This window comes from Aquarana catesbeiana, linkage group LG01 (assembly GCF_042186555.1).
Source record: "Aquarana catesbeiana isolate 2022-GZ linkage group LG01, ASM4218655v1, whole genome shotgun sequence".
Taxonomy (NCBI): domain Eukaryota; kingdom Metazoa; phylum Chordata; class Amphibia; order Anura; family Ranidae; genus Aquarana; species Aquarana catesbeiana.
The window spans coordinates 936,127,650-936,154,455 of NC_133324.1; the positions used below are offsets into that span (position 1 = coordinate 936,127,650).

General features: G+C 41.4%; 1 protein-coding gene across 1 annotated transcript; it reads right to left on the minus strand.

Moving 5' to 3' along the window:
- Positions 1-327: 327 nt before the first annotated feature.
- Positions 328-23,038, minus strand: LOC141128188 (vomeronasal type-2 receptor 26-like). Its single transcript, XM_073615317.1, has 3 exons — positions 22,985-23,038; positions 10,105-10,228; positions 328-1,235 (listed from the first exon to the last, which is right to left on the minus strand). The coding sequence occupies exons 1-3, from the start codon at positions 23,036-23,038 to the stop codon at positions 328-330; spliced, it is 1,086 nt and encodes a 361-aa protein (XP_073471418.1).
- Positions 23,039-26,806: the final 3,768 nt, after the last annotated feature.

A 26,806-nucleotide genomic window follows, 5' to 3' on the forward strand; every position in this document is an offset into this window, starting at 1 on the left:
TGACTGGTTTAGTTATTACTTATTTTAACTTTTTAAGTGCTCCAATTTTACCATACATTAATACACAGGCTCTGCTCTTGTTCATTGTCAGTCACTTACAGATGTTTTGGCAGTTACTGCTTTTAATCGTATTACATTTTGCCTTATGGTATAAATTTCCCAACCCCTACCACCCAAGACTGAGGACAAAAGATAGAAGCTTGGAACAGTGCTCTACAGGGTAAATACACCAAATAGTTTATTGCAATATACATTTGTCTAAAATGTTAATAATATTCTTATACAGTTTATTGACAAATAGAGCTTATTTTGTTTTGAGTAATGAACTCATTTTGATCTATATCCAAGCAAACCTGTTTTTGTATTCAGGTCAGGTCTAAACAGAATTATATAACATTTTGGAAAAAATATACAGCCAAGAAGTCCAGCACTTGATGCCCATATGGCAAAAATCTCCACAGCCACCATATATTTCCCTTTAGTGCTCAGATAGGCTGGGACCATGGCAATCCAGACACTGCAGAACACCAGCATGCTGAAGGTGATGTACTTGGCCTCGTTAAAATTGTCCGGTAATGTCCTGGCTAAAAAAGCTATTATGAAACTCACAGCTGCCAGAAGTCCCATATATCCCAAGACAGAGCAGAAGCCAATAACTGAACCCTCATTACACTGAATGATGATCTTTCCCTGATCAGAGTAAAAGTCTTGGTCCTGGAAGGGAGGAGAAATAGATAACCACGTCATGCATATTATTACTTGGATCAGTGAACACACAGACATTATAGAATTGGGCAATCTGGCTCCCATCCATTTCCTCCAGGAACTCCCGGGTTTGGTGGCCTTAAAAGCAATACACACCATGATACTTTTGGAAAGTAGAGAAGACACAGCAACTGAAAAGATGACACCAAAAGAGGTTACACGCAGAATGCAAGTTACATCTACTGGACGGCCGAGGAACAAGAAGACACAGAGAAAGCTCAGCATGATGGAGACCAGGAGCAGATAGCTCAGGGTCCGGTTATTAGCTTTAACAATGGGGGTGTCCTGGTAATGTACAAATATCCCCAATATTAAACAAGCCAGAAGACAACAGAGGGTGGAGACAGCTGAAAATACTGCAGAAATTGGATCATCAGTATAAGAGAGAAATTCCGTCAGTTTTGGAACACACCGATCCTTTTTTTCATTTGGCCATTCTTCATCAGAACATTTCATGCAGTTTTCACTGTCTGCAGGTATTGAAAAAGACGTGTGATGGATATATTTCTTAAAGTATCTAGGAAGCAAACACTCTATTGCTTTGGAAATGTTATAGATAGGCAACTCCTATTCTAATATTGATCAATGGTTCCAAATTAATAACTACTAACATAAAGAATGGATACAAAAAGATACAACCAGAACCTTGCCAAATAAATGTTCCGCCCATTCAGCTCGTTTGAGGTTTTTTTTTTATAATCATGCTTATATAGGTATCACATTATTATTACAATTGTAAACCACATGTAGGCGTAACAGTTTCTTATCAATGTCTTAGGAATATAAGTGGCAGAAGGGTTAGTATGTTTTCAGGCTGTTGAGAACAAAAAAAGGAGCGGTCCAGGTACTGTCTCTTAATATGACACAAATCCATCCCTGTAAAACATATAGTACAAAAAAGAGAAGTTTGCCCGTGGGACTTTAAATGAGTTGGTCATAGAGGTCATAACAAATAGAGTTTAATAAATTTCCAAACACATGATGAAACATGAACATAAAAACATCATAAGACATCGTTTGACCATTGAAATGTTAAATATGATGGTATATTACATAGTATACATATACAACATAGTACTCGACGCGTTTCGCGAGCTCCGCTCGCTTCCTCAGGAGTTGGTGTATATGTGAAGTATCTAAAAGATAATAGGTATCAGTAAATAATGGCATACAATGATAGTTATGGTCAAAGAAGAAGTATGTGGCTTCATAGAAGCCTTCCATACTTACATATGGTCAAATGGTCCATAGGGCTGGATAACAAGGGCAGCAGCGGAAAATCCTCCACACGGGAGCTGAAGAGGCGTAGCCCACAGCAACCAGAGCAGGGGCCCAGCAGAGGGCGGACATGGCAAAGAAACAGATTGGGGTATGATGTATCCTGAGATGTCCAACTAGCCACCTGGGTCATATTAGCTGTAATCAGATTATATATGTATCTATGTCAAAAAATAGAGTGTTAACTGGGAGTAAAAGTAATATGACAATACTAATATGTGGAAAGGACCTCTGAAAAGGTGGGCATGGATAGAAGTCAGGAGAGAGAGAGAAGAATAGACAGAAATTGGGGGGGTGCAGGGGAGGAAATGAAAAAATAAAAAGAAAGGAATGGTGTTGCACTAATGTGTCAGGTTACACATATACAATAAAAACAACAATGGTAGTAAAGTATATTGGATATAAAAGTAATTGCCATAATGGTAAATTACAGGAGTATGAAGATGTAAATGTCATTATAATGTACATATTGTGTACTGAAATGAAACACAAACAACCCATGATAGATAAAGGGGGGGGGTTATATGATAAGTGAAGGAAAAAACCAAATGAAATGAGAAAAGAGGGAAGGCAATAGAAAACATCTCCTAATAATGAATAGTGCATGATGAGTGTGTGGTTAACATATTGGGTATGCAAGTATAATTAGGCAAAGTAAGGTGACATGGTAGATATCTATAGTGTGCTTACCCTAGTGCAGAGCTTCTCAAGTGTGAGACGACAGTCCAAGTGAGGAGAGGAAGAAAAGTTTGCCATGTCAGCGTACTCACGCTTAAATCCCCGAGCGGGATCATTGGGCTACGCCTCTAACGCCATACGAACGTGGCTACGGCAAACGCCCACGCTGCGCATGCGCAGGCATCTCCAGCCAACGTAGATGACGCACTGCACATAAAAACGTGGAGCCGCTGAGTTGCGGAGATCACACGCTGGGTGCAGATGTATGGCGCCGATGTAACGGTGGCCCCGCCCCCCACACACACAAAGGGATGCGGAAGGGAGGGGACAGCAGGAGGGAAAAACCTCCCTTTATACATCGCAGCTCCCGATGAGGAGAAATATAACCGCGGCCACCAGTGAACACAGCACACAGGAACCAATGCCATAAATGACTCAAGTAGCATAAGGAAAAGTGTAATACTCATATCTAAAACATATAGTAGTAATAGAGTAATAATAGTGGGTATGACCACGAGAACAGCACATGGACCAAGTGGGCTAGTAGGTGTCTTCCACCTTGGTAATTTAGAACAAAAAAAGGAGCGGTCCAGGTACTGTCTCTTAATATGACACAACTCCATCCCTGTAAAACATATAGTACAAAAAAGAGAAGTTTGCCCGTGGGACTTTAAATGAGTTGGTCATAGAGGTCATAACAAATAGAGTTTAATAAATTTCCAAACACATGATGAAACATGAACATAAAAACATCATAAGACATCGTTTGACCATTGAAATGTTAAATATGATGGTATGTTACATAGTATACATATACAACATAGTACTCGACGCGTTTCGCGAGCTCCGCTCGCTTCCTCAGGAGTTGGTGTATATGTGAAGTATCTAAAAGATAATAGGTATCAGTAAATAATGGCATACAATGATAGTTATGGTCAAAGAAGAAGTATGTGGCTTCATAGAAGCCTTCCATACTTACATATGGTCAAATGGTCCATAGGGCTGGATAACAAGGGCAGCAGCGGAAAATCCTCCACACGAGAGCTGAAGAGGCGTAGCCCGCAGCAACCAGAGCAGGGGCCCAGCAGAGGGCGGACATGGCAAAGAAACAGATTGGGGTATGATGTATCCTGAGATGTCCAACTAGCCACCTGGGTCATATTAGCTGTAATCAGATTATATATGTATCTATGTCAAAAAATAGAGTGTTAACTGGGAGTAAAAGTAATATGACAATACTAATATGTGGAAAGGACCTCTGAAAAGGTGGGCATGGATAGAAGTCAGGAGAGAGAGAGAAGAATAGACAGAAACTCTATTTGTTATGACCTCTATGACCAACTCATTTAAAGTCCCACGGGCAAACTTCTCTTTTTTGTACTATATGTTTTACAGGGATGGAGTTGTGTCATATTAAGAGACAGTACCTGGACCGCTCCTTTTTTTGTTCTAAATTACCAAGGTGGAAGACACCTACTAGCCCACTTGGTCCATGTGCTGTTCTCGTGGTCATACCCACTATTATTACTCTATTACTACTATATGTTTTAGATATGAGTATTACACTTTTCCTTATGCTACTTGAGTCATTTATGGCATTGGTTCCTGTGTGCTGTGTTCACTGGTGGCCGCGGTTATATTTCTCCTCATCGGGAGCTGCGATGTATAAAGGGAGGTTTTTCCCTCCTGCTGTCCCCTCCCTTCCGCATCCCTTTGTGTGTGTGGGGGGCGGGGCCACCATTACATCGGCGCCATACATCTGCACCCAGCGTGTGATCTCCGCAACTCAGCGGCTCCACGTTTTTATGTGCAGTGCGTCATCTACGTTGGCTGGAGATGCCTGCGCATGCGCAGCGTGGGCGTTTGCTGTAGCCACGTTCGTATGGCGTTAGAGGCGTAGCCCAATGATCCCGCTCGGGGATTTAAGCGTGAGTACGCTGACATGGCAAACTTTTCTTCCTCTCCTCACTTGGACTGTCGTCTCACACTTGAGAAGCTCTGCACTAGGGTAAGCACACTATAGATATCTACCATGTCACCTTACTTTGCCTAATTATACTTGCATACCCAATATGTTAACCACACACTCATCATGCACTATTCATTATTAGGAGATGTTTTCTATTGCCTTCCCTCTTTTCTCATTTCATTTGGTTTTTTCCTTCACTTATCATATAACCCCCCCCTTTATCTATCATGGGTTGTTTGTGTTTCATTTCAGTACACAATATGTACATTATAATGACATTTACATCTTCATACTCCTGTAATTTACCATTATGGCAATTACTTTTATATCCAATATACTTTACTACCATTGTTGTTTTTATTGTATATGTGTAACCTGACACATTAGTGCAACACCATTCCTTTCTTTTTATTTTTTCATTTCCTCCCCTGCACCCCCCCAATTTCTGTCTATTCTTCTCTCTCTCTCCTGACTTCTATCCATGCCCACCTTTTCAGAGGTCCTTTCCACATATTAGTATTGTCATATTACTTTTACTCCCAGTTAACACTCTATTTTTTGACATAGATACATATATAATCTGATTACAGCTAATATGACCCAGGTGGCTAGTTGGACATCTCAGGATACATCATACCCCAATCTGTTTCTTTGCCATGTCCGCCCTCTGCTGGGCCCCTGCTCTGGTTGCTGCGGGCTACGCCTCTTCAGCTCCCGTGTGGAGGATTTTCCGCTGCTGCCCTTGTTATCCAGCCCTATGGACCATTTGACCATATGTAAGTATGGAAGGCTTCTATGAAGCCACATACTTCTTCTTTGACCATAACTATCATTGTATGCCATTATTTACTGATACCTATTATCTTTTAGATACTTCACATATACACCAACTCCTGAGGAAGCGAGCGGAGCTCGCGAAACGCGTCGAGTACTATGTTGTATATGTATACTATGTAACATACCATCATATTTAACATTTCAATGGTCAAACGATGTCTTATGATGTTTTTATGTTCATGTTTCATCATGTGTTTGGAAATTTATTAAACTCTATTTGTTATGACCTCTATGACCAACTCATTTAAAGTCCCACGGGCAAACTTCTCTTTTTTGTACTATATGTTTTACAGGGATGGAGTTGTGTCATATTAAGAGACAGTACCTGGACCGCTCCTTTTTTTGTTCTAAATTACCAAGGTGGAAGACACCTACTAGCCCACTTGGTCCATGTGCTGTTCTCGTGGTCATACCCACTATTATTACTCTATTACTACTATATGTTTTAGATATGAGTATTACACTTTTCCTTATGCTACTTGAGTCATTTATGGCATTGGTTCCTGTGTGCTGTGTTCACTGGTGGCCGCGGTTATATTTCTCCTCATCGGGAGCTGCGATGTATAAAGGGAGGTTTTTCCCTCCTGCTGTCCCCTCCCTTCCGCATCCCTTTGTGTGTGTGGGGGGCGGGGCCACCGTTACATCGGCGCCATACATCTGCACCCAGCGTGTGATCTCCGCAACTCAGCGGCTCCACGTTTTTATGTGCAGTGCGTCATCTACGTTGGCTGGAGATGCCTGCACATGCGCAGCGTGGGCGTTTGCCGTAGCCACGTTCGTATGGCGTTAGAGGCGTAGCCCAATGATCCCGCTCGGGGATTTAAGCGTGAGTACGCTGACATGGCAAACTTTTCTTCCTCTCCTCACTTGGACTGTCGTCTCACACTTGAGAAGCTCTGCACTAGGGTAAGCACACTATAGATATCTACCATGTCACCTTACTTTGCCTAATTATACTTGCATACCCAATATGTTAACCACACACTCATCATGCACTATTCATTATTAGGAGATGTTTTCTATTGCCTTCCCTCTTTTCTCATTTCATTTGGTTTTTTCCTTCACTTATCATATAACCCCCCCCCCTTTATCTATCATGGGTTGTTTGTGTTTCATTTCAGTACACAATATGTACATTATAATGACATTTACATCTTCATACTCCTGTAATTTACCATTATGGCAATTACTTTTATATCCAATATACTTTACTACCATTGTTGTTTTTATTGTATATGTGTAACCTGACACATTAGTGCAACACCATTCCTTTCTTTTTATTTTTTCATTTCCTCCCCTGCACCCCCCCAATTTCTGTCTATTCTTCTCTCTCTCTCCTGACTTCTATCCATGCCCACCTTTTCAGAGGTCCTTTCCACATATTAGTATTGTCATATTACTTTTACTCCCAGTTAACACTCTATTTTTTGACATAGATACATATATAATCTGATTACAGCTAATATGACCCAGGTGGCTAGTTGGACATCTCAGGATACATCATACCCCAATCTGTTTCTCTGCCATGTCCGCCCTCTGCTGGGCCCCTGCTCTGGTTGCTGCGGGCTACGCCTCTTCAGCTCCCGTGTGGAGGATTTTCCGCTGCTGCCCTTGTTATCCAGCCCTATGGACCATTTGACCATATGTAAGTATGGAAGGCTTCTATGAAGCCACATACTTCTTCTTTGACCATAACTATCATTGTATGCCATTATTTACTGATACCTATTATCTTTTAGATACTTCACATATACACCAACTCCTGAGGAAGCGAGCGGAGCTCGCGAAACGCGTCGAGTACTATGTTGTATATGTATACTATGTAACATACCATCATATTTAACATTTCAATGGTCAAACGATGTCTTATGATGTTTTTATGTTCATGTTTCATCATGTGTTTGGAAATTTATTAAACTCTATTTGTTATGACCTCTATGACCAACTCATTTAAAGTCCCACGGGCAAACTTCTCTTTTTTGTACTATATGTTTTACAGGGATGGAGTTGTGTCATATTAAGAGACAGTACCTGGACCGCTCCTTTTTTTGTTCTAAATTACCAAGGTGGAAGACACCTACTAGCCCACTTGGTCCATGTGCTGTTCTCGTGGTCATACCCACTATTATTACTCTATTACTACTATATGTTTTAGATATGAGTATTACACTTTTCCTTATGCTACTTGAGTCATTTATGGCATTGGTTCCTGTGTGCTGTGTTCACTGGTGGCCGCGGTTATATTTCTCCTCATCGGGAGCTGCGATGTATAAAGGGAGGTTTTTCCCTCCTGCTGTCCCCTCCCTTCCGCATCCCTTTGTGTGTGTGGGGGGCGGGGCCACCGTTACATCGGCGCCATACATCTGCACCCAGCGTGTGATCTCCGCAACTCAGCGGCTCCACGTTTTTATGTGCAGTGCGTCATCTACGTTGGCTGGAGATGCCTGCGCATGCGCAGCGTGGGCGTTTGCCGTAGCCACGATCGTATGGCGTTAGAGGCGTAGCCCAATGATCCCGCTCGGGGATTTAAGCGTGAGTACGCTGACATGGCAAACTTTTCTTCCTCTCCTCACTTGGACTGTCGTCTCACACTTGAGAAGCTCTGCACTAGGGTAAGCACACTATAGATATCTACCATGTCACCTTACTTTGCCTAATTATACTTGCATACCCAATATGTTAACCACACACTCATCATGCACTATTCATTATTAGGAGATGTTTTCTATTGCCTTCCCTCTTTTCTCATTTCATTTGGTTTTTTCCTTCACTTATCATATAACCCCCCCCTTTATCTATCATGGGTTGTTTGTGTTTCATTTCAGTACACAATATGTACATTATAATGACATTTACATCTTCATACTCCTGTAATTTACCATTATGGCAATTACTTTTATATCCAATATACTTTACTACCATTGTTGTTTTTATTGTATATGTGTAACCTGACACATTAGTGCAACACCATTCCTTTCTTTTTATTTTTTCATTTCCTCCCCTGCACCCCCCCAATTTCTGTCTATTCTTCTCTCTCTCTCCTGACTTCTATCCATGCCCACCTTTTCAGAGGTCCTTTCCACATATTAGTATTGTCATATTACTTTTACTCCCAGTTAACACTCTATTTTTTGACATAGATACATATATAATCTGATTACAGCTAATATGACCCAGGTGGCTAGTTGGACATCTCAGGATACATCATACCCCAATCTGTTTCTTTGCCATGTCCGCCCTCTGCTGGGCCCCTGCTCTGGTTGCTGCGGGCTACGCCTCTTCAGCTCCCGTGTGGAGGATTTTCCGCTGCTGCCCTTGTTATCCAGCCCTATGGACCATTTGACCATATGTAAGTATGGAAGGCTTCTATGAAGCCACATACTTCTTCTTTGACCATAACTATCATTGTATGCCATTATTTACTGATACCTATTATCTTTTAGATACTTCACATATACACCAACTCCTGAGGAAGCGAGCGGAGCTCGCGAAACGCGTCGAGTACTATGTTGTATATGTATACTATGTAACATACCATTATATTTAACATTTCAATGGTCAAACGATGTCTTATGATGTTTTTATGTTCATGTTTCATCATGTGTTTGGAAATTTATTAAACTCTATTTGTCAGGCTGTTGAGATTTCAATCCTGTTTCCAGTGCCGGCTTTTCAGCACAAACCAAAGGTTAGTAGCATGGATTGTAATATCTTCCAGGGCTTAGCTTTCTCTCTCCATTTCCCCCTTCATCTTGGGAAAGCCAACTGGACACACCGCTATAAAAGGGTCAGCATTGAAAAAAAAACAGTGGTAACGCATATAACTTCTGGCAGCTCGTGGTGTCATACTTAGGTAATGGAAATCCCAAGAATCTCCAATTGTTTCTGAAGTTGTAAACATGGTTCATCTAAACCACACATATTAATGTATATTGGCGATAAATCCCCTCACTTGAACCAGATTTGACCAGGCAGCACCCTCCTTTGCAAATGTATTGTTATGTTTGTAACTATTGTTATGTCTAGTTTACTTGCTTGTGGCTGGGTTCACCCTAGTGCAAATTGGATGTGGGTTTCTCCGCATTCAATTGGCATGACAGGAGAGTGTGCCCGGCTCTCAATGGAGCCGGTTCACACATCTCTGTGGTGGCTGCGGAGCGGATTGCACAGGGGTCTTGTGCGTCTTTGGATCCGTTTCAGGTCCGAATTCAGGCAAAAATTTTGTGCCGATTCATCCTTGAAATCAAGAACAGGGACGCACCGGACCCCTGCTGTGAGCCGCATCCATATTAGGTGTGCACCCAGCCTGTAAGTTGTTACTTGACATATATGACTTTACGGAAATATGACTCCCAAACAAATTTTATGCTTGTTTCCTGTTGTGATACCTCTACGCTGTATACCACTTTCTGTTGTACCTTTTTCTGAATCAATAAAAGTCATTGAACTAAAAAGGCAGTTCAACCAGTAAAGTGGATTTTGGGTTTGGAGTTAACTAACTACTGGCAGAGCAAGTCCAAAGAAATTGTGCATCACTATTTACTGTCACACAAATCAATAGGAAATATACACTCTACCAGAAATGTTGGATATCTCTCCTTCTGGACATGGGACACACTCATAGCAACATTTATGAATTGAAGTTCCAAACTTCTTTCTGTTACCAGGCAAGCATGGTCTTGAGCATCGAGATACCGGAACCTAAGGGAAAAATGGAAATCTGATTGGCTGCTAGGCTCAATAAATAAAACAATCTTTGCCACACTAAAAAATGACACAAAATATCAAGGATAAAAAAATGTAAGATGAACCAAAGTACATAGTGTGATGTATACAAAGATAAGCCCAATGTAAAATATAATAAACCAAGCTTAATATGTGAAAAAAAATTAAACTGAAGAAAGTGTCAAAGTCCCAAGTCATCCAAAATAGTGAAGAAACCAAGTGGTGTATACATGGTTTATTTAAAGCTGGAGAGGGCAAAATTAGTCACAATTCTGCAGAGAAAACAGTCAGCTTTCAGGTTTTATTACTAAAGCTTAATTAAACAAGCTGAGGTTAGAAGCTAATTTTGCCCTCTCTAGTTTTAGTAAATAAACCCCAAAGAGTCAAACAAGCATGTCCTCTTTAATAGGAACCTTTCTCTCGTTAGTACTGGTTACTACAGTTTCCCAAACATCAATCACATAGGATACTCCATTGTACCATATAAAGAAAAACGGAACTGGGGAGGGCCAACATTGAGTAAAACTGTATATGAATTTATTAAAATATAAGAGATTAGCAACTCACAGAGTAAAAGTAGTTAACAAGCACTTGTAGTTACATAGTTACATAGTAGGTGTGGTTGAAAAACAACACAAGTCCATCAACTCCAACCTATAAGTGTGATTTTATGTCAGTATTACACTGTATATCCCTGAATGTTGTGGTCGTTCAGGTGCTTACCTAATAGTTCTCTGCCCTACGCATTTCATCACAATTGACGTCATAGGGGGCATGCCGGCATCGGTGGCATCCCTCCCTGGTTCTTTTTTTTATAGTATGATGGAGTATCCTATGTGATAGCTGCCCCTACAGAACACCTGATATAAGCCTGGTATAAGCCACTGTAGGCCACTATAAGCCTACAGTGACAATGTAAAAAGAAAACATTGCTGGGAAATGATCTAGAGGATGAGAGGGAGGTTTGGGGCATATATGGGCAATGCCTGGGTATACACTTTAACCACTTAAGCCCTGGACCATTTGGCTGGCCAAAGACCAGAGCACTTTTTGCGATTCGCACTGCGTCACTTTAACTGACAATTGCGCGGTCGTGCGACATGGCTCCTAAACAAAATTGAGGTCCTTTTTTTCCCAAAAATAGAGCTTTCTTTTGGTGGTATTTGATCACCTCTGCGGTTTTTATTTTTAGTGCTATAAACAAAAAAATAGCGACAATTTTTAAGATTTAAATATCCCCAAAAAATATAAAAAAAACATTTTTTTCCCTCAGTTTAGGCTGATACGTATTCTTCTACATATTTTTGGTTAAAAAAATCAAAATAAGCATTTATTGATTGGTTTGCGCAAAAGTTATAGTGTTTACAAAATAAGGATAGTTTTATGGCATTTTTATTAATACTTTTTTTATTAGTAATGGTGGGGATCAGCAATTTTTATCATGACTGCGACATTATGGTGGACAGATTGGACACTTTTGGTGCGATTTTGGGACCATTCACATTTATACAGCGATCAGTGCAATTAAAAATGCATTGATTAGTGTGTAAATGTGACTGGCAGTGAAGGGGTCAACCACTAGGTGGCGCTGTGGGGTTAAGTGTGTCCTAGGGAGTGATTCTAACTGTGGGGGGGCTGTGTGTGACACAACACTGATCATCGCTCCCGATTAAAGGGAGCTGTGATCAGTGACAGTGTCACTAGGCAGAATGAGGAAATGCTTGTTTACATTAGCATTTTCCTGTTGTTCCTCTCTGTGAGACGATTGCGGGTATCCCCGCAAACATAAAGTCCGCCGGACCTGCGATCACGTTCACGAAGCTCCTGGCGGGCGCATGCAAGCCACCTCTTAAAGGGCAATGTACAGGTACGTGATTCTGCCTGTACGTGCCCCTGGTACGTCACCATGTGGCCCCGTCCTCAGTTATAAAAGAACTGTCATCAGCGCTGAAGCGTCATACGGCGGGTGCCTCCCATGGCCGTGGATCTTTTTTATTTATTTTTTCAGTCCGTCGGCAGAGCGAGAGAAGAAGATGAATGGACTGTGTCTTGTTTTTTTTTACATGTTGACTTTTTTTTGTGAAATGGTATGGGTACAATGTACCCGTTACCATTTCAAATAGAGGGTCAGGATCTGTTAAACAGGGGCAGAAAAATTGGGCCTTGGGTGGTGGTGGTGGTGCCACAACACTGTCGGCCCTTACAGTTATTCTTGGTAGGCGCAGGAAAGGACCCTGCTGTGAAATATTAAATCAAGAATTGTAATTACATGCCCCTGTTTAACAGGGGCAGAAAAATTGGGCCTTAGCGAATGGTGGTGGTGGTGGTGGTGCAACACTGTAACCCCTCACAGTTACGCATGTTGGGCGCAGAAATGGGCCCTGCTGTGAAATATTATATCAATAATTGTAATTACATGACCCTGTTAAACAGGGGCAGAAAAATTGGGCCTTAGGCAGTGGTGGTGGTGCCAGAACACTGTTACACACACAGTTACAGTTACGCTTGTTGGGCGCAGGAATGGGCCCTGCTGTGAATTCTTTGATCAAAAATTGTAATTACATGCCCCTGTTAAACAGGGGCAGAAAAATTGGGCCTTAGCCAGTGGTGGTGTTGTTGGTGGTGCCACAACACTGTAACCCCTCACAGTTACGCTTGTTGGGTGCCAGACCGGGACATGCTGTGAAATATTTGATCAAAAATTGTAATTACGAGGGCAGGAGGCGGAGCCTAGCAGAGCAGACATGCATTGTTAGAGCTCCACACCGCTGAGGAGAGAAGAGAAGGACAAAGCGGAGCCTGCAGGCTCAAAAGGTATCCATTTGAACCTTTTTGCCCCAGGGAACAAACTGTGAAAGTTTGGGCAGGAAATATGGTACTGGGAGGAAACCGTGGCAGAAATAAAAATCACCTCACAAAGAGCTCACAGGCACTCACTGCAGCTGAAGCAGCTCCAGTCACCTCACAAGATACAGCATCAGGGCGCTCTCACAGACAGAAAATGTCACAGCAAGACTCTCCATTTGAGTCAGATACAGAACAAATCCTCTCACAAACTTCTCCACAAGCCTCCTCAGTATCCCTAGTAATATTATTACAATTTGAAAAGATGCTTCATAAGGCTTTAAAACAAACCTCAGACCAAATAACAAAAAGCCTAACCAAAGAAATAAGAGAGCTGGGAAACCGCACCGCAGCCTTAGAAATAAAAATGGATGAAATTGAAATTACAACCCAAGAAAATATAACAGAATTGGAACAATTAAAAAAAGAGAATTTAATACTTCAAACTAAGCTCGAAGATTACGAAAATAGAGCCAGATGTTCAAACTTACGCATAAGGGGAATACCTGAAACTGTGACAGACCTGCAATCTACTATTACTGCTCTATTACAAGAACTAAAGCCAGATATCCCTATTGAACGTTTAGAACTGGACAGAGTACACAGAGCCCTCACAGCCAAAAAGAAAGATGGACCCCCACGTGATATAATCACAAAATTTCATTATTACAGAACAAAAGAACAAATACTAATTGCTGCAAGAGAAAAAAAGGAACTTAATTTTCAAGGACACAATTATCAAATTTTTGCTGACCTATCCCAACTTACTATTACTAAAAGATGATCCATGAAACCCCAACTAATGGAACTGCAACGCCACAACATTATGTATCAATGGGGCTTCCCCTTTTCAGTCAGATTTAACTACCAAGGTACAATTTACAGAAGCAGATCAGCAGATGAACTACAACAAACCCTTTTAAAATTAAATCTGACAGAACCCACAAGCAGCAACACTCCCACACGTAGAAGAATGGTGTCATCTTCACCTTCAGGCAGCACCCAGAAAATTTCAGAACAAAATGGGAATCATCATTCTCACAAAAGAGGCCGTTATGCCACATCATCCATGGACCAAGAAGATTCAATGGACTGACATCCTAATTCCTGATATCTCTTCATTTATTATACTAAGAGATGGTTCTCTATAAAAAAACCTATATTTATAACTGAATGTAACTGCATTCTGATAGTCACACACTGTGTGGGATCATGTTACATTCCAGTTATATTTCTTATTACTTCTGATTCATATAGCCTTAGAATATATAAGTGAAATAAGGAAATTCTTGTTCAGTTATATATTATCAGGTAATAACAATAGATTTATTACTTTTTAGGACAAATATGTTCAATAATCCAGAAGTAATGGAAGCTTTTTCTTTCTTTTCTTAAAACAAATATATTATTACCTAACTAGTTCCTAGAATTATGTTTTTGTTTATTCTAATCTGAAGCAATACAACCTCAATTTTATGAGTTAACATATCTAAACAGTTATATATGAATAAAATATGTAATTGTTTACTCTAAAAGGGTTAAAATCCCAAAATAATTCAAACTATCTTCATCAATACCAAAGTTATTAACAGTACCTTTCTAACTGAATTATTTAGCCTAGGGCAAGACTAACCATATACAACCACCCTGGAATAAATAATTTCAACAAAAACTATATTCTGCACTCCAATTAATGAAACATCATTTTGATGTCTTTTGACATAGCACTTCTCTCCTGTAAGCGGAAGATCCGTGTACCCCCATTAGCCCTCCTCATTCTCCCAACCATATTATGTGGGAGTGTGACGAAGGCACTTATTCCCCTGAGAGAGATATTTATTCTCTTTCACGGGTAAATTGTGATTACTTGCAAAAAATAATTTATACAATGTATCATCTAATCTCATATGTTTTTTGTTTACTCTTTACTCCAGAATTCACTGGTTTCTTTTCTATCTATTCATCTCTTTAGTCCACACAGGTTGATCTGCGCAGTCAGCTCTGCATAACAAAAAGTAAGTCAAAACTATTTGATCTATTGCCATGGCACCACTGAATATACTTTCCCTGAATGTTCAGGTAATAAATGTCCCTCAAAAAAGGACCAAAGCCTTCTATACTTTCCATAACAAGAAGGCTCACATAGTATGCCTCCAAGAAACACACTTCACCAAAGATTCTACTCCAAAATATATTTCTCCTTTTTATCAACAAATTTACACGGCTTCTGCCTGTACCAAGCAAAGGGGAACTCTAATTGCATTTCACCGATCCACACCATTCACCTTATCATCAGAAATTAAAGACCCAGAAGGTAGATACCTGATACTCATGGGTTATATAATGGATACAGCAATCACGGTGATTTCCTACTACGCTCCTAACAAACAACCTACACCATTCCTCTCACATATATTACAAGTGATTAATACACACAAAATAGGAACAGTGATAATGTGTGGGGATTCGAACCAGGTCCTCCTCCCATTTCTAGATAAATCACCTTTTACACCATCCAAAATAACCTCTAGATTACCTTTTTCTCAACTTCTTTCCAAATACAATCTGGTAGATTCATGGAGAGAAAGTAACCCAATGAAAAAGAAATTCACTTATTTCTCGCACCCTCATCAAACCTTCACCAGAATAGATCATATTTTTCTAACAATAGGAATGATACCAGAAATTATTGCATCAGATATAATTCCGATTCCGTGGTCTGACCATAATGCAGTATACACTACTATAGCCTCAGCCATACCAAAAGCGCATGACCCAACGTGGTACTTACCGGACATAATGCTCAAACACCCACTACATCAGATGGCCATTGAACAAGCTTTAAAGGAATACATATCAATTAATAATACAACAGACATCTCCCCAATAACACTGTGGGAAGCTCATAAGCCTGTCTTGCGTGGTACAATACAAAGACAAATGGCACTATTTAAACGGGAACGCAAAAATCTAGCAAAAAAACTAGAACTCAATTTTAATGCAGCCTACATATCATTTCAAGATAATCCATCTCAGAGTACAAAATCTCATCTGGAAAAATCTAGATTGGAATACGATTTATTTCTCACTGAGTCAGTTGATAAATCCCTCAAACGCTCCAAACACAATTTCTACATGAATACAAACAAATCAGGTACATATTTGGCTCGGGCATTAAATTCAACTAACAAATCTTTCAAACCAATACGTTTGAAATTATCAAAAAATGTTTACACTTGTAATCCAGTTAAAATAGTCCATAAATTTCACTCACATCTCGCAACTTTATACAAGACAAACAATGAATTTAATCCTACAGAAGCTGAATCCTTCTTCTCAAAAATAACCTTACCTGAGTTATCTCAGAATCAAAAAAGCAGTTTGGATGAGCCTATAACTATAGATGAAGTTGCTAACGCCATAAAAGACCTAAAACTTAACAAAAGACCAGGCCCAGACGGCTACTCGGCTTTATACTATAAAACATTCTCAGAAATACTCTCTCCCATTCTCACTGAAACTTTTAACAAACTTCTAGATGGACATTCTTTTCGGCAAGAAACACTAATGGCAATTGTTTGTATGATCCCAAAACCCCTTTCTGATGATACTTCCTGTGTGAATTATCCGCCTATCTCTCTGTTAAACCTCGATATTAAATTATTAGCAAAAATAATAGCAAAACGCCTCAATAGCATTATAGGAAAATTAATACATAGAGATCAAGTAGGCTTCATGCCAAATAGACAGGCAGGCGATAATATACGCAGGGCAGTGTTATTGGCACATATTGCTAAAAAACGGAAAATCCCTTTATGTTTTCTATCTCTCGATATTAAGAGGGCATTTGACACAGTATCCTGGCAATATATGCAATATTCATTACAAAAATGGGGTTTTGGACCCCACTTTTTAACATGGATCAAAGCATTATATAATAAACCCAAAGCCTATATAAAATATGCTGGATACAAATCTGAAGCCTTTAATATCGAAAGAGGTACCCGACAGGGTTGCCCATTATCTCCCTTATTATTTGCCCTTATACTCGAACCCATGGCCCAATACATCAGAACAAACCAAACTATAACTGGCATTGAAGTAGGAGGTATTACACACAAATTATGTATATTTGCAGACGATATATTACTTTTTCTATCATCACCACAGGTCTCTGGTCCTAACTTAATACCAGCTCTTGATGGATTTGCAGCCCTATCCGGCCTTATGATTAATCCTAAGAAATGCCTAGTGCTTAATATTTCACTCACAAACATGGAATTGATCCCGGCTAGGGCTGCACTCCCATTCACATGGGCAGAAAAATCAATCCCATATCTTGGAATTCATTTAACAGCATCTCATTCTGACTTATTCTCAACCAATTATCCTCCTGTATTAAGACAGATCACAAATCTAATAAAACAATGGTCGCAACTTCCTTTATCCTGGATAGGGAAGATTAATGCAATCAAAATGACTATTCTACCCAAATTGCTTTATCTATTCAGAGTCCTCCCTATTCCAATTCCTTCCTATTTTTTGAGAATAGTACAAAAAAGAGCAACTTCGTTTATATGGGGCTCTTCTAAACCACGTATACCTATACACACACTACATCTTCCCAAAAATAAAGGAGCAGCACATTTGGCCAGTCTGTCCAAATACCATGCAAAACAGGAAATCCCATTATGGGTATTTATAGAGGCTTCAGAAAATGACCCTCTATTAATATCAAATTTATTATGGCTTGATCCTAAAGACCGCTTTAAAATTCATAATCCCATAACTAAACACTTCTTATTTCTCTGGGATAAACTAAAAACCAAATATCAGTTACAATCTCCACACAATCCTCTCCTTTCTTTTATCAGAAATCCGGCCTTTTATCCGGCATGGATCTACCCAAATTCTTTTAAAGCTTGGACAACATCAGGCATTCAGACACTAAATGACTTCATAGCATCTAAATCATTCCTTTCATTCCCATCGCTTAGAGAAAAATATGATCTACCAAACTCTGAGATATTTAGATATCTCCAAATCAAAAATTTCTATACACCATTCCTAAAGGGGGATACACCATTATCCCAATTATCCATTTTTGAATCAATCTGTACAAAAGATCCATTTGCTAAAGGTACAATTTCATCACTTTATAATCAATTATATGGAGTAGCAAATCTTAATAGACCCTCTTACGTTCAGAGGTGGGAGGAGGACCTGGGACGAACTTTAGAAGACACGGACTGGTCTAATATATGGCTCACATCTAAGTCATCTTCACCCAACATCTTGGCACTGGAGACAAATTATAAAGTCCTAACTCGCTGGTACCTTGTACCCGCTAGAGTGGCAAAATATTCACCTAATACCTCAACTCTTTGTTTTCGAGGATGCCCAGAAATAGGCACATATTTACACATATGGTGGACGTGCCCAGTAATCCAAACCTTCTGGAAGTAAGTCTTCGTGATTGCATCTAAAATATTTAAAAAAATAATACAACCAGATCCATATTTAACTTTACTTAATCTAAAACCGGAATGGTTAACACTCTCTCAATTCAAACTTATGATCCAACTAATAACGGCTGCAAAACAAACAGTGGCCAAGGCATGGAAATCTCCAACATTGGTACTAGCAGAAACAATTCACAGAATGAATAATACAATGTCCCATGCTAAGATGGTAGCCATCGATCAAAATCAAATTCCAAAATTTGAAAAACTTTGGCATCCTTGGATAAAACAACAGTTCCTGTCAAATTTCAATGACGCTGTCCTGTTGCCATGGTAACAGATTAAATGACTTACAGAGACACCCATTCTAAGGCTTCAAAGAGAACTAAAAAGAATAATAAACTGACGAGCGGGACAACCTTGTGGACCATACCTCTACCTTTCAACCCTTTTTCTTCTTTCTCTTTCCTTTTCTCCACCTTACGATTAAAGCTCATTATCAGAATTTATTTGACCTATATACACTCTACTTGTAAACAATATGTATAGTAGGTATAAATCATTTAAATACCTACAAAAGTAACTAAGGAAATGATATATATCTTTAATTTAGGTTTACGTGAACCCAATGTTTAATATTTGAAATTTCATGATATTTACCTATATAAACCCTACTGTAAAACAATGAGCTTACTTTATAGATCCTTGTAAACTTACTTTATGTATCTTTATGTATCTTTATAACATTGTATACTCAATAAACTTCTTTTGACAAGGAAAAATTGTAATTACATGCCCCTGTTAAACAGGGGCAGAAAAATTGGGCCTTAGGCAGTGGTGGTGGTGCCCTAAACCAAAAATATTGTTGGTCAGCTACCATCATCAAGAATGAGGAGGAATAGGATAGTCACTCAGCATAGGCAGTCTTCAAGGGATCCCACATCCATAGAAAAATCAATCAGTTATATTAGCATCAGTTGCTTGATAGCTACTGCTGATCCAAGACTGATTCATTTTTATGAATGTGAGCCTATCAACAGAGTCTGTGGACAGGCGCACTCTATGATCCATTACAAACCCTCCAGCAGCACTGGATGTGCGTTCAGAAAGAACACTGGATGCAGGACAGGCCAGTAGCTCAATTGCATATTGAAAAAGTTCTGGCCAGTGGTCCATCTTCAAGACCCAATAACCCAGTGGATGGTCTGTTGGAAAGGTCTCCACGTCTGCTCTTGCCCCAAGATATTCCTGCACCAAGTAATGCAGACATTGGCGATGGTTGCTTGAACCTATCAGACCTTGGCGCTGAGGACTAAAAAATTGTCTAAAGGTATCGGTCGGCCGGCCACCTTCTCCACCACTCTTCCTCTGACTGACTGAAGCCTCAGCAACACATTGTCCAGCACCAGGAATTTGTAACCTCCCAGGGTCTGGAAACACATTGCACAAACCTTTCTTCATGGCCTCCTGTTGATGTTTCATCCTCTGCTCCCTCTGCGAAGGCAGGATGAATCCTGCAACCTTACCCTTGTAACGTAGATCAAGAAGGGTTTGCCAGCCAGTAATGATCCCTCTCCTTGATACCACGAATCCTAGGGTCCTTTCGCAGGCTTCGCAGAATCAGGGAGGCCATGTAGCGTAAGTTTGCAGACACATTCAATTGTGAGTCCTCTGGGTCACTGAGGATGAAGTTGTTAGAAACTAACTCCTCTTAACCACGTACAACTCCTTGGGTTTCTGGGGACTGAAAACCATCCCTTGAAGACTGCTGCTGAGTGTTATCCTCTACATCCATGCTGACACAATCCTCCTCCTATTCTTCCTGTGTGTTTGGTGGGCCCACAGGAATGCTATCTGGATAAAGGGGGCCTTGAGAGGTAAGGAAGTCCTCCTCTTCCTCCCTCTGTTCTGCCTCAAGTGCCCTGTCCATTATTCCATGAAGCGTGTGCTCCAACAGGAAGACAAGAGAGACAGTATCACTGATGCATGCATTGTCACTGATCACCATCCTTGTGGCCTCCTCAAATGGTGACAGGATAGTGCATGCATTCTTGTTCAGTAGCCACTGGCGTGGCGAAAAAAAGCCAAGCTCCCCTGACCCTGTCTTGGTGCCATACTCACACAGGTGCTCATTGATGGCCCTCTGCTGCGAGTGCAGCTGCTGCAGCATTGCCAACGTTGAGTTCCACCTGGTGGGCATGTCACAAATGAGGCAGTTGGTGGCAGGTTGCATTTCCTTTGAATATCAGCCAGCCGAGCACTGGCATTGTATGACCAGCGGAAATGACCACAGACTTTTCTGGCCTGCCTGAGGAGATCCTGTAAGCCTGGGTACCTGCTCAAGAACCACTGCACCACCAAATTCAGGACATGTGCCAAACATGGAACATGGGTCAAGTGTCCCTGTCGGAGGGCTGTGAGAAGGTTGGTGCCATTGTAGCATACAACCATTCCTGGCTGAAGCTGGCATGGCATCAAACACCTCTGAGCCTGCCCCTGCAGAGCTGACAGAATCTCTGCCCCAGTGTGGCTCCTGACCCCTAAGCAGATCAACCCAAGGACCGCATGGTATCTTTTTGCCTGAGTGCTTTCATAGGCCCTTGACTGCTTACGGAGCACCACTGGTTCAGAGGAGAAATCAGAGGAAGAGGCCATAGAGGAAGAAGATGAGGAGGGAGTGGAGGGGAGAGCTATGGCAGAATGACCACAAGCATTTTGGAGTCATGGTGGCGGAATAAGCTCCAACAATACTAAACCCTGTCCTGCATCCTTCCCAGCTGCCAGCAGAGTTACCCAGTGTGCCATGAAGGAAAGGTAACATCTCTGCCCATGCCTGTTGGACCATGAGTCAGTGGTAATATGCACCTTTTTGCTTACTGCCCTGTCCAATGAGGCCAAAACATGGCCTTTCACTTGCCGGTAGAGAGCCGGAATGGCCTTCCATGAAAATAAATGGCATTTTGGAACCTGCCACTGAGGTACAGCACATTCCACAAATTCACAAAAGGGGTCAGAGTCTACCAGCTGAAAGGGCAGCAATTGCAGTTCGACATGAGGTCGTCATATGTCTGGTCAAGCATGTGGTGCCCAAGCGGCTGCTGTTCTGGCCATGCTTGATCCGCTTCAGACATAGGTTGCAAACAGCAACGGTGCGATCTGCTGCACATGTGTCAAAAAAGGCCCACACCAAGAAACTTTTCAAAATCAGCGTGGATTCAGCAGTGCCCTGCACGTTTGGAGCTCTGCAGTGTGATGCAGTAGGGTGGCTACCCTTAAGCTGTCCCCTAGAGAACATCCTGCCTCGTTGGAATTGTGCCTCCTCCTCCTCCTCTCTTCTATCAGGCACCTAAGTAGGGTCAGTGACCTCATCATCCCCTCCCTCCTCGCCACTGGAGCAAACTTGGCAGTATGCTACGGCTTTATATTAGGGATATGCACTTAGCGGACCTCCAGCTGTTGCTGAACTACAAATCCCATGAGGCATAGCAAGACTCTGACATTCACAAGCATGACACCCAGAGATGGGACTTGTAGTTTTGCAACAGCTGGAGGTCCGCTAATTGCAAATCCCTGATATATATATATATATATATATATATATATATATATTTATATTTATTTATTTATATATATATATATATATATATATATATATATATATATATATATATATATATTAGACTGACTGTATATATATATATCAAATACACTACCTGAAGTAGATTAGAAATAGTACCCCATGGAATGCACTGTAGAATGTAGATCTTTAGGCTACATTGACTGGATGCTGCAGAGAATATATATATATATACTAGACGGACTGAGATATCGGGAAAGGAGCCTTGGGGACAATTTGGGCCTGTTGTGGTGAGCGGGCACTTGCCCAAAGCAATATAGTGTACTGTTGACTAAGTGTGTCACCTATAAACTGCTGGTGGGGTTTGTAGTCCCACAAGAAGTGACCCTGCTTATACAGAGGATGCATACAGTGGAACTTCAGGCTTGTTTTCCCTGTGCAGTGAAGTTAATGTTGCATCACATCCACTGCTAAGAAGAAAGTATTAATTGTACCTTCTGCTGGCAAATGTACAATTATCAGCACATCACATATCCTACAGTTCTGCTGTTTAATTATTTCCAGTTGGATTACAAATACTGCAGTCTAATACCCTGAGCTAGCTGAAATCCAAGAGGACAAGGGACTTCCGTCATCTCCTACAAAATACTATAGTTCACCTTGCATTGGGAATATTGTATTGCAACCTAGGGGGAGCCCTTGAGCACAGGATATATTCATTGTGTTGTAATATTGCATGCTCTTAATGGTGATTGCAGATTTGGTATGTATGCTTTGAGGTCAGTAAGAAGGCGCTTAATATAAGTGTTTGAATGTATTGAGCGTCTGTCTTGCGTATATACATCTTACGGTGATCATTGAAATATTAGTTTCATTTACAACTTGACTGTTATCTATTGTCATTTCTTATGCTTAAATTACCACAGTGTTTATTGTGCTAAGTATTTTCTCAGTAAACTTCCTAAGTGGTTAATTAACAACTTGTGTGAGACTCCAACTATTGTTGCAGCTGATGAAGTGACTGATTCCAAAGTGACGGTAATTATACCATACAGGTGTGTTAGAGGGTTCAAGACTGTTATTGGGGTTGATAGGTAGAGTGCAGGATACAACATATATCAGCAGCTCCTACGGTGATAGTGCTACACGTGGGGGCTCGTCCGGGATCCTGTTACTCTACAAGCAAACCCCCCACAGAGGGCACCGTTATGAGCACCAGAATGAATCCCACCACAGTGATTCAGTGCTGCAAGGCAGAAGACGCCCGCTCAGAAGCAAGCGTGGCAATTGAGCTCCCAGGCCTGGGAAGAAGAGCAAGTCAGACAAGTGGTAAAGGCCCTGTCCCCAGACAGAAAGGCCTGGGTGATTGACGTCAGAACAGATCGTAAGACCTCTCGCACCCATACACTGTTGGAGTGGAGAAAGATGGTTCCAGAAAACTTCAAAGGTACAAGCGTACAACTGGCTAACAGGACAAAATTTTGCCTAACCCACCCTGAGGGTCCAGGTGAAAACCCTAGTAGCTCCAGACAATCAGAGTCAAAGGCCAGCAAAGGCCGTTTTCATTCGACTCCAAATAAGAGTGGATTAGAGTCCCTTGCCAAGAAGAATAAAGACCATGCTGAAACACCCAGCACCCACGATAAACATCCCCAACCCGGACAGCCATTAGCCGATCTGAAACAATAGTATCATAGTATACAGAAGAGGTTCCAGGAGACCTCCAGATTGATGGTGGAGCAAATCAGAGAGCTAAATAAGAAGAGCAAGGGTTCAAGTGATAGTCATCCAAAACAAAGACCTGTTCCAGTCATGCAGAGACTTCCCCGTGGTAACCTGCCAGAGGTGACGATCAGGAAGGACTTTAAGATTGATAGGTGAAAAGGAACAGAAAGACAAGCTGTCCTACACAAACCTAATGCATCAGATCGATGTAGGATTCCACAGAGGGTATCCTGAATCCGAGATTGTGGACGCTATAGTCAAAGCAATTAGTCCCGGCCTAAGTCTCAGAAGTATGCTAGAGATGAAGAATGGCCTGACCCTAGTACAACTAAGGAGAATATTAAAAAGCCATTACAAGGAGGACAGTGCTTCTGAACTGTATCACCAACTGATAAATATGGCACAGAACAGTAGAGAAACTCCTCAGAATTTGCTGTTCAGGGCAATTGAGCTGAAGGACCGCCTGTTGTTAGTCTCACAGGGTTAGGACTCGGATGAACACTTCAGGACTGAACTGATACAAAAGAAATTATTAAGGTCAGTGACTACATGACTGAGAAGTGATTACATCAAGTTCCAATTAAGACATTATTTGGATGATCCCTCCATTTCAGATGAAGTACTCATAGAGGAAACTAATGAAGCAGCCAACACGGAGATGGAAAGGGAAAAGAAGCGGAAGAAAGTTCAGCCCAACAACTCGTTGGAAGGGGATGGGTGTCAGCCAAATGTCTTCCAGTGTCTTCCAGAACCCAGTGTCCTGACGGTGACCCCTGACCCAATAGTTTGGTCCCCAAGTACTCAACATTCTTCAAGGAGCGGTTCTGAATTGGAGAACCTGATGCTTCAGATGCAAATAGAGATGATGGAGATGATGGCCCTGTTGACCGCAAAACTAACTGTTCCACAGAGTGATGAAGTTTTGGTACCCAAAGAGCCAGCAGCCCAAGGGACCTGTTTCAATTGTGGAGGAGTTGGCCATTATCTCCGAATGTGTGCCCAAGTCCAGAAAAACCAAAGGCACAGCACCAAAGGCCGGCAGGTAACTCCAGAGGGCCCCAGTGAAGGAGTCAACTGGGTGCCCTGTTACATCAGCAAGCTCCAAAAACCCAACGATACTAAAAAACTGCAGCGAGATTCCAAACACCCACAGGAGGCTCCTGTTGTTGCTCCTGAGCAACCTAGAGTCTCACTGCCTGCAACCAAGGCCAGCCGGCATCGGAGAGTCAATGCATACCAGACCCCCAGAGCTCAACCTAGGCTCAAGCTGTATCAGAACCTCCGCAAGAGAGGAGTCAAGATACAAATCACTGAACAGGCCCAACCTGTTACTTCCCACAGTTGCCCTCCCAAGCTAGTAGGACCTTCTCCAGTTGTCTCCATCCAGGTAGAGGGAATCTATACTAAGGCCCTTTTGGATTTGGGAGCTCAAGTGACTCTTCTCTACAGGGACTTCTACGACAAGCACCTCAAACACTTGCCACTACAGAAATTAGAAGAGCTGGAGATTTGGGGCCTTGGGACTCAGAACTTCCCTTATGATGGCTATCTACCAATCAAGCTGGCCTTTGACCCCTCCATAGCAGGAAAGACAGAGACCTTTGATAAATTGGCGGTGGTCTATCCTCTATCTCGTGAGAAGACTGCTAATACCTCTTATTCAAGAGCAGAGCATTCAAACCTTCAGTGTGCACCCTATGCTGAGACAAGCCTATCAGCGCCTGGTGCAGTAAGAACAGTACAAAATATTTTACAGCACTCACATACAAGAATGACATTTCCTGCAGGGCTAGTTAAAAACACCTGAACATATTCAAAAAATATGGGGGTTTGGTCACACTATATGGACATATAGTGCTAAGCCCACTTACTGCGACAAAGTACCCCGAATTAGTGGGTCCTACACTAGTAATAGAATGGAAGATCCTTTGTCTCAACCATGGGAGCTGAACTCCTCTATGTGGGAGAACTAAAGGGGATAAATCCTATTACAGGGCCTATTACAATATACAAGAACATATTTGGGGGGCACACCATACAATGCGTTTAAATTCAAGATGGTGCTGCTGTAAGACCTACAAACAGTACAAAATATTTTACAGCGCACACATACAAGAATGCCATTTCCTGCAGGGCTAGTTAAAAACACCTGAACTATATGGTCATATAGTGCTAAGCCCACTTACTGCGACAATAGACAATATGACCATATAGTGTGACCAAACCCCCGTATTTTTTGAATATGTTCAGGTGTTTTTAACTAGCCCTGCAGGAAATGTCATTCTTGTATGTGTGCGCTGTAAAATATTTTGTGCTGTTTGTAGGTCTTATAGCAGCACAATCTTGAATTTAAACGCATTGTATGGTGTGCCCCCAAATATGTTCTTGTATATTGTAATAGGCCCTGACCAGGCTTTTTGGGCTGGAGCACCCATCCCCCTCCTCATGACCTCCTATTTAGTGGCCACCAGTGTTTAGGATGTATCCCCTTTAGTTCTCCCACATAGAGGAGTTCAGCTCCCATGGTTGAGACAAAGGATCTTCCATTCTATTACTAGTGTAGGACCCACTAATTCGAGGTACTTTGTCGCAGTAAGTGGGCTTAGCACTATATGACCATATAGTGTTACCAAACCCCCGTATTTTTTGAATATGTTCAGGTGTTTTTAACTAGCCCTGCAGGAAATGTCATTCTTGTATGTGTGCGCTGTAAAATATTTTGTACTGTTTGTAGGTCTTATAGCAGCACCATCTTGAATTTAAATGCATTGTATGGTGTGCCCCCCAAATATGTTCTTGTATATTGTAATAAGCCCTGACCAGGCTTTTTGGGCTGGAGCACTCCTCCCCCTCCTCATTACCTCCTATTTAGTGGCCACCAGTGTTTAGGATGTATCCCCTTTAGTTCTCCCAAATAGAGGAGTTCAGCTCCCATGGTTGAGACAA

Bases quoted from the DNA above. Each gene is read 5' to 3' on its own strand.
- LOC141128188 (XM_073615317.1), bottom strand. From the start codon at position 23,038: ATGACAATAGATAACAGTCAAGTTGTAAATGAAACTAATATTTCAATG. The intron at 10,229-22,984 runs GTAAGATGTATA...TTTTTCCCTTAG, and splicing joins CTAATATTTCAATGATCACC to GTTCCGGTATCTCGATGCTC. The intron at 1,236-10,104 runs GTAGAGTGTATA...CAATACCTGCAG, and splicing joins AGAGATATCCAACATTTCTG to ACAGTGAAAACTGCATGAAA.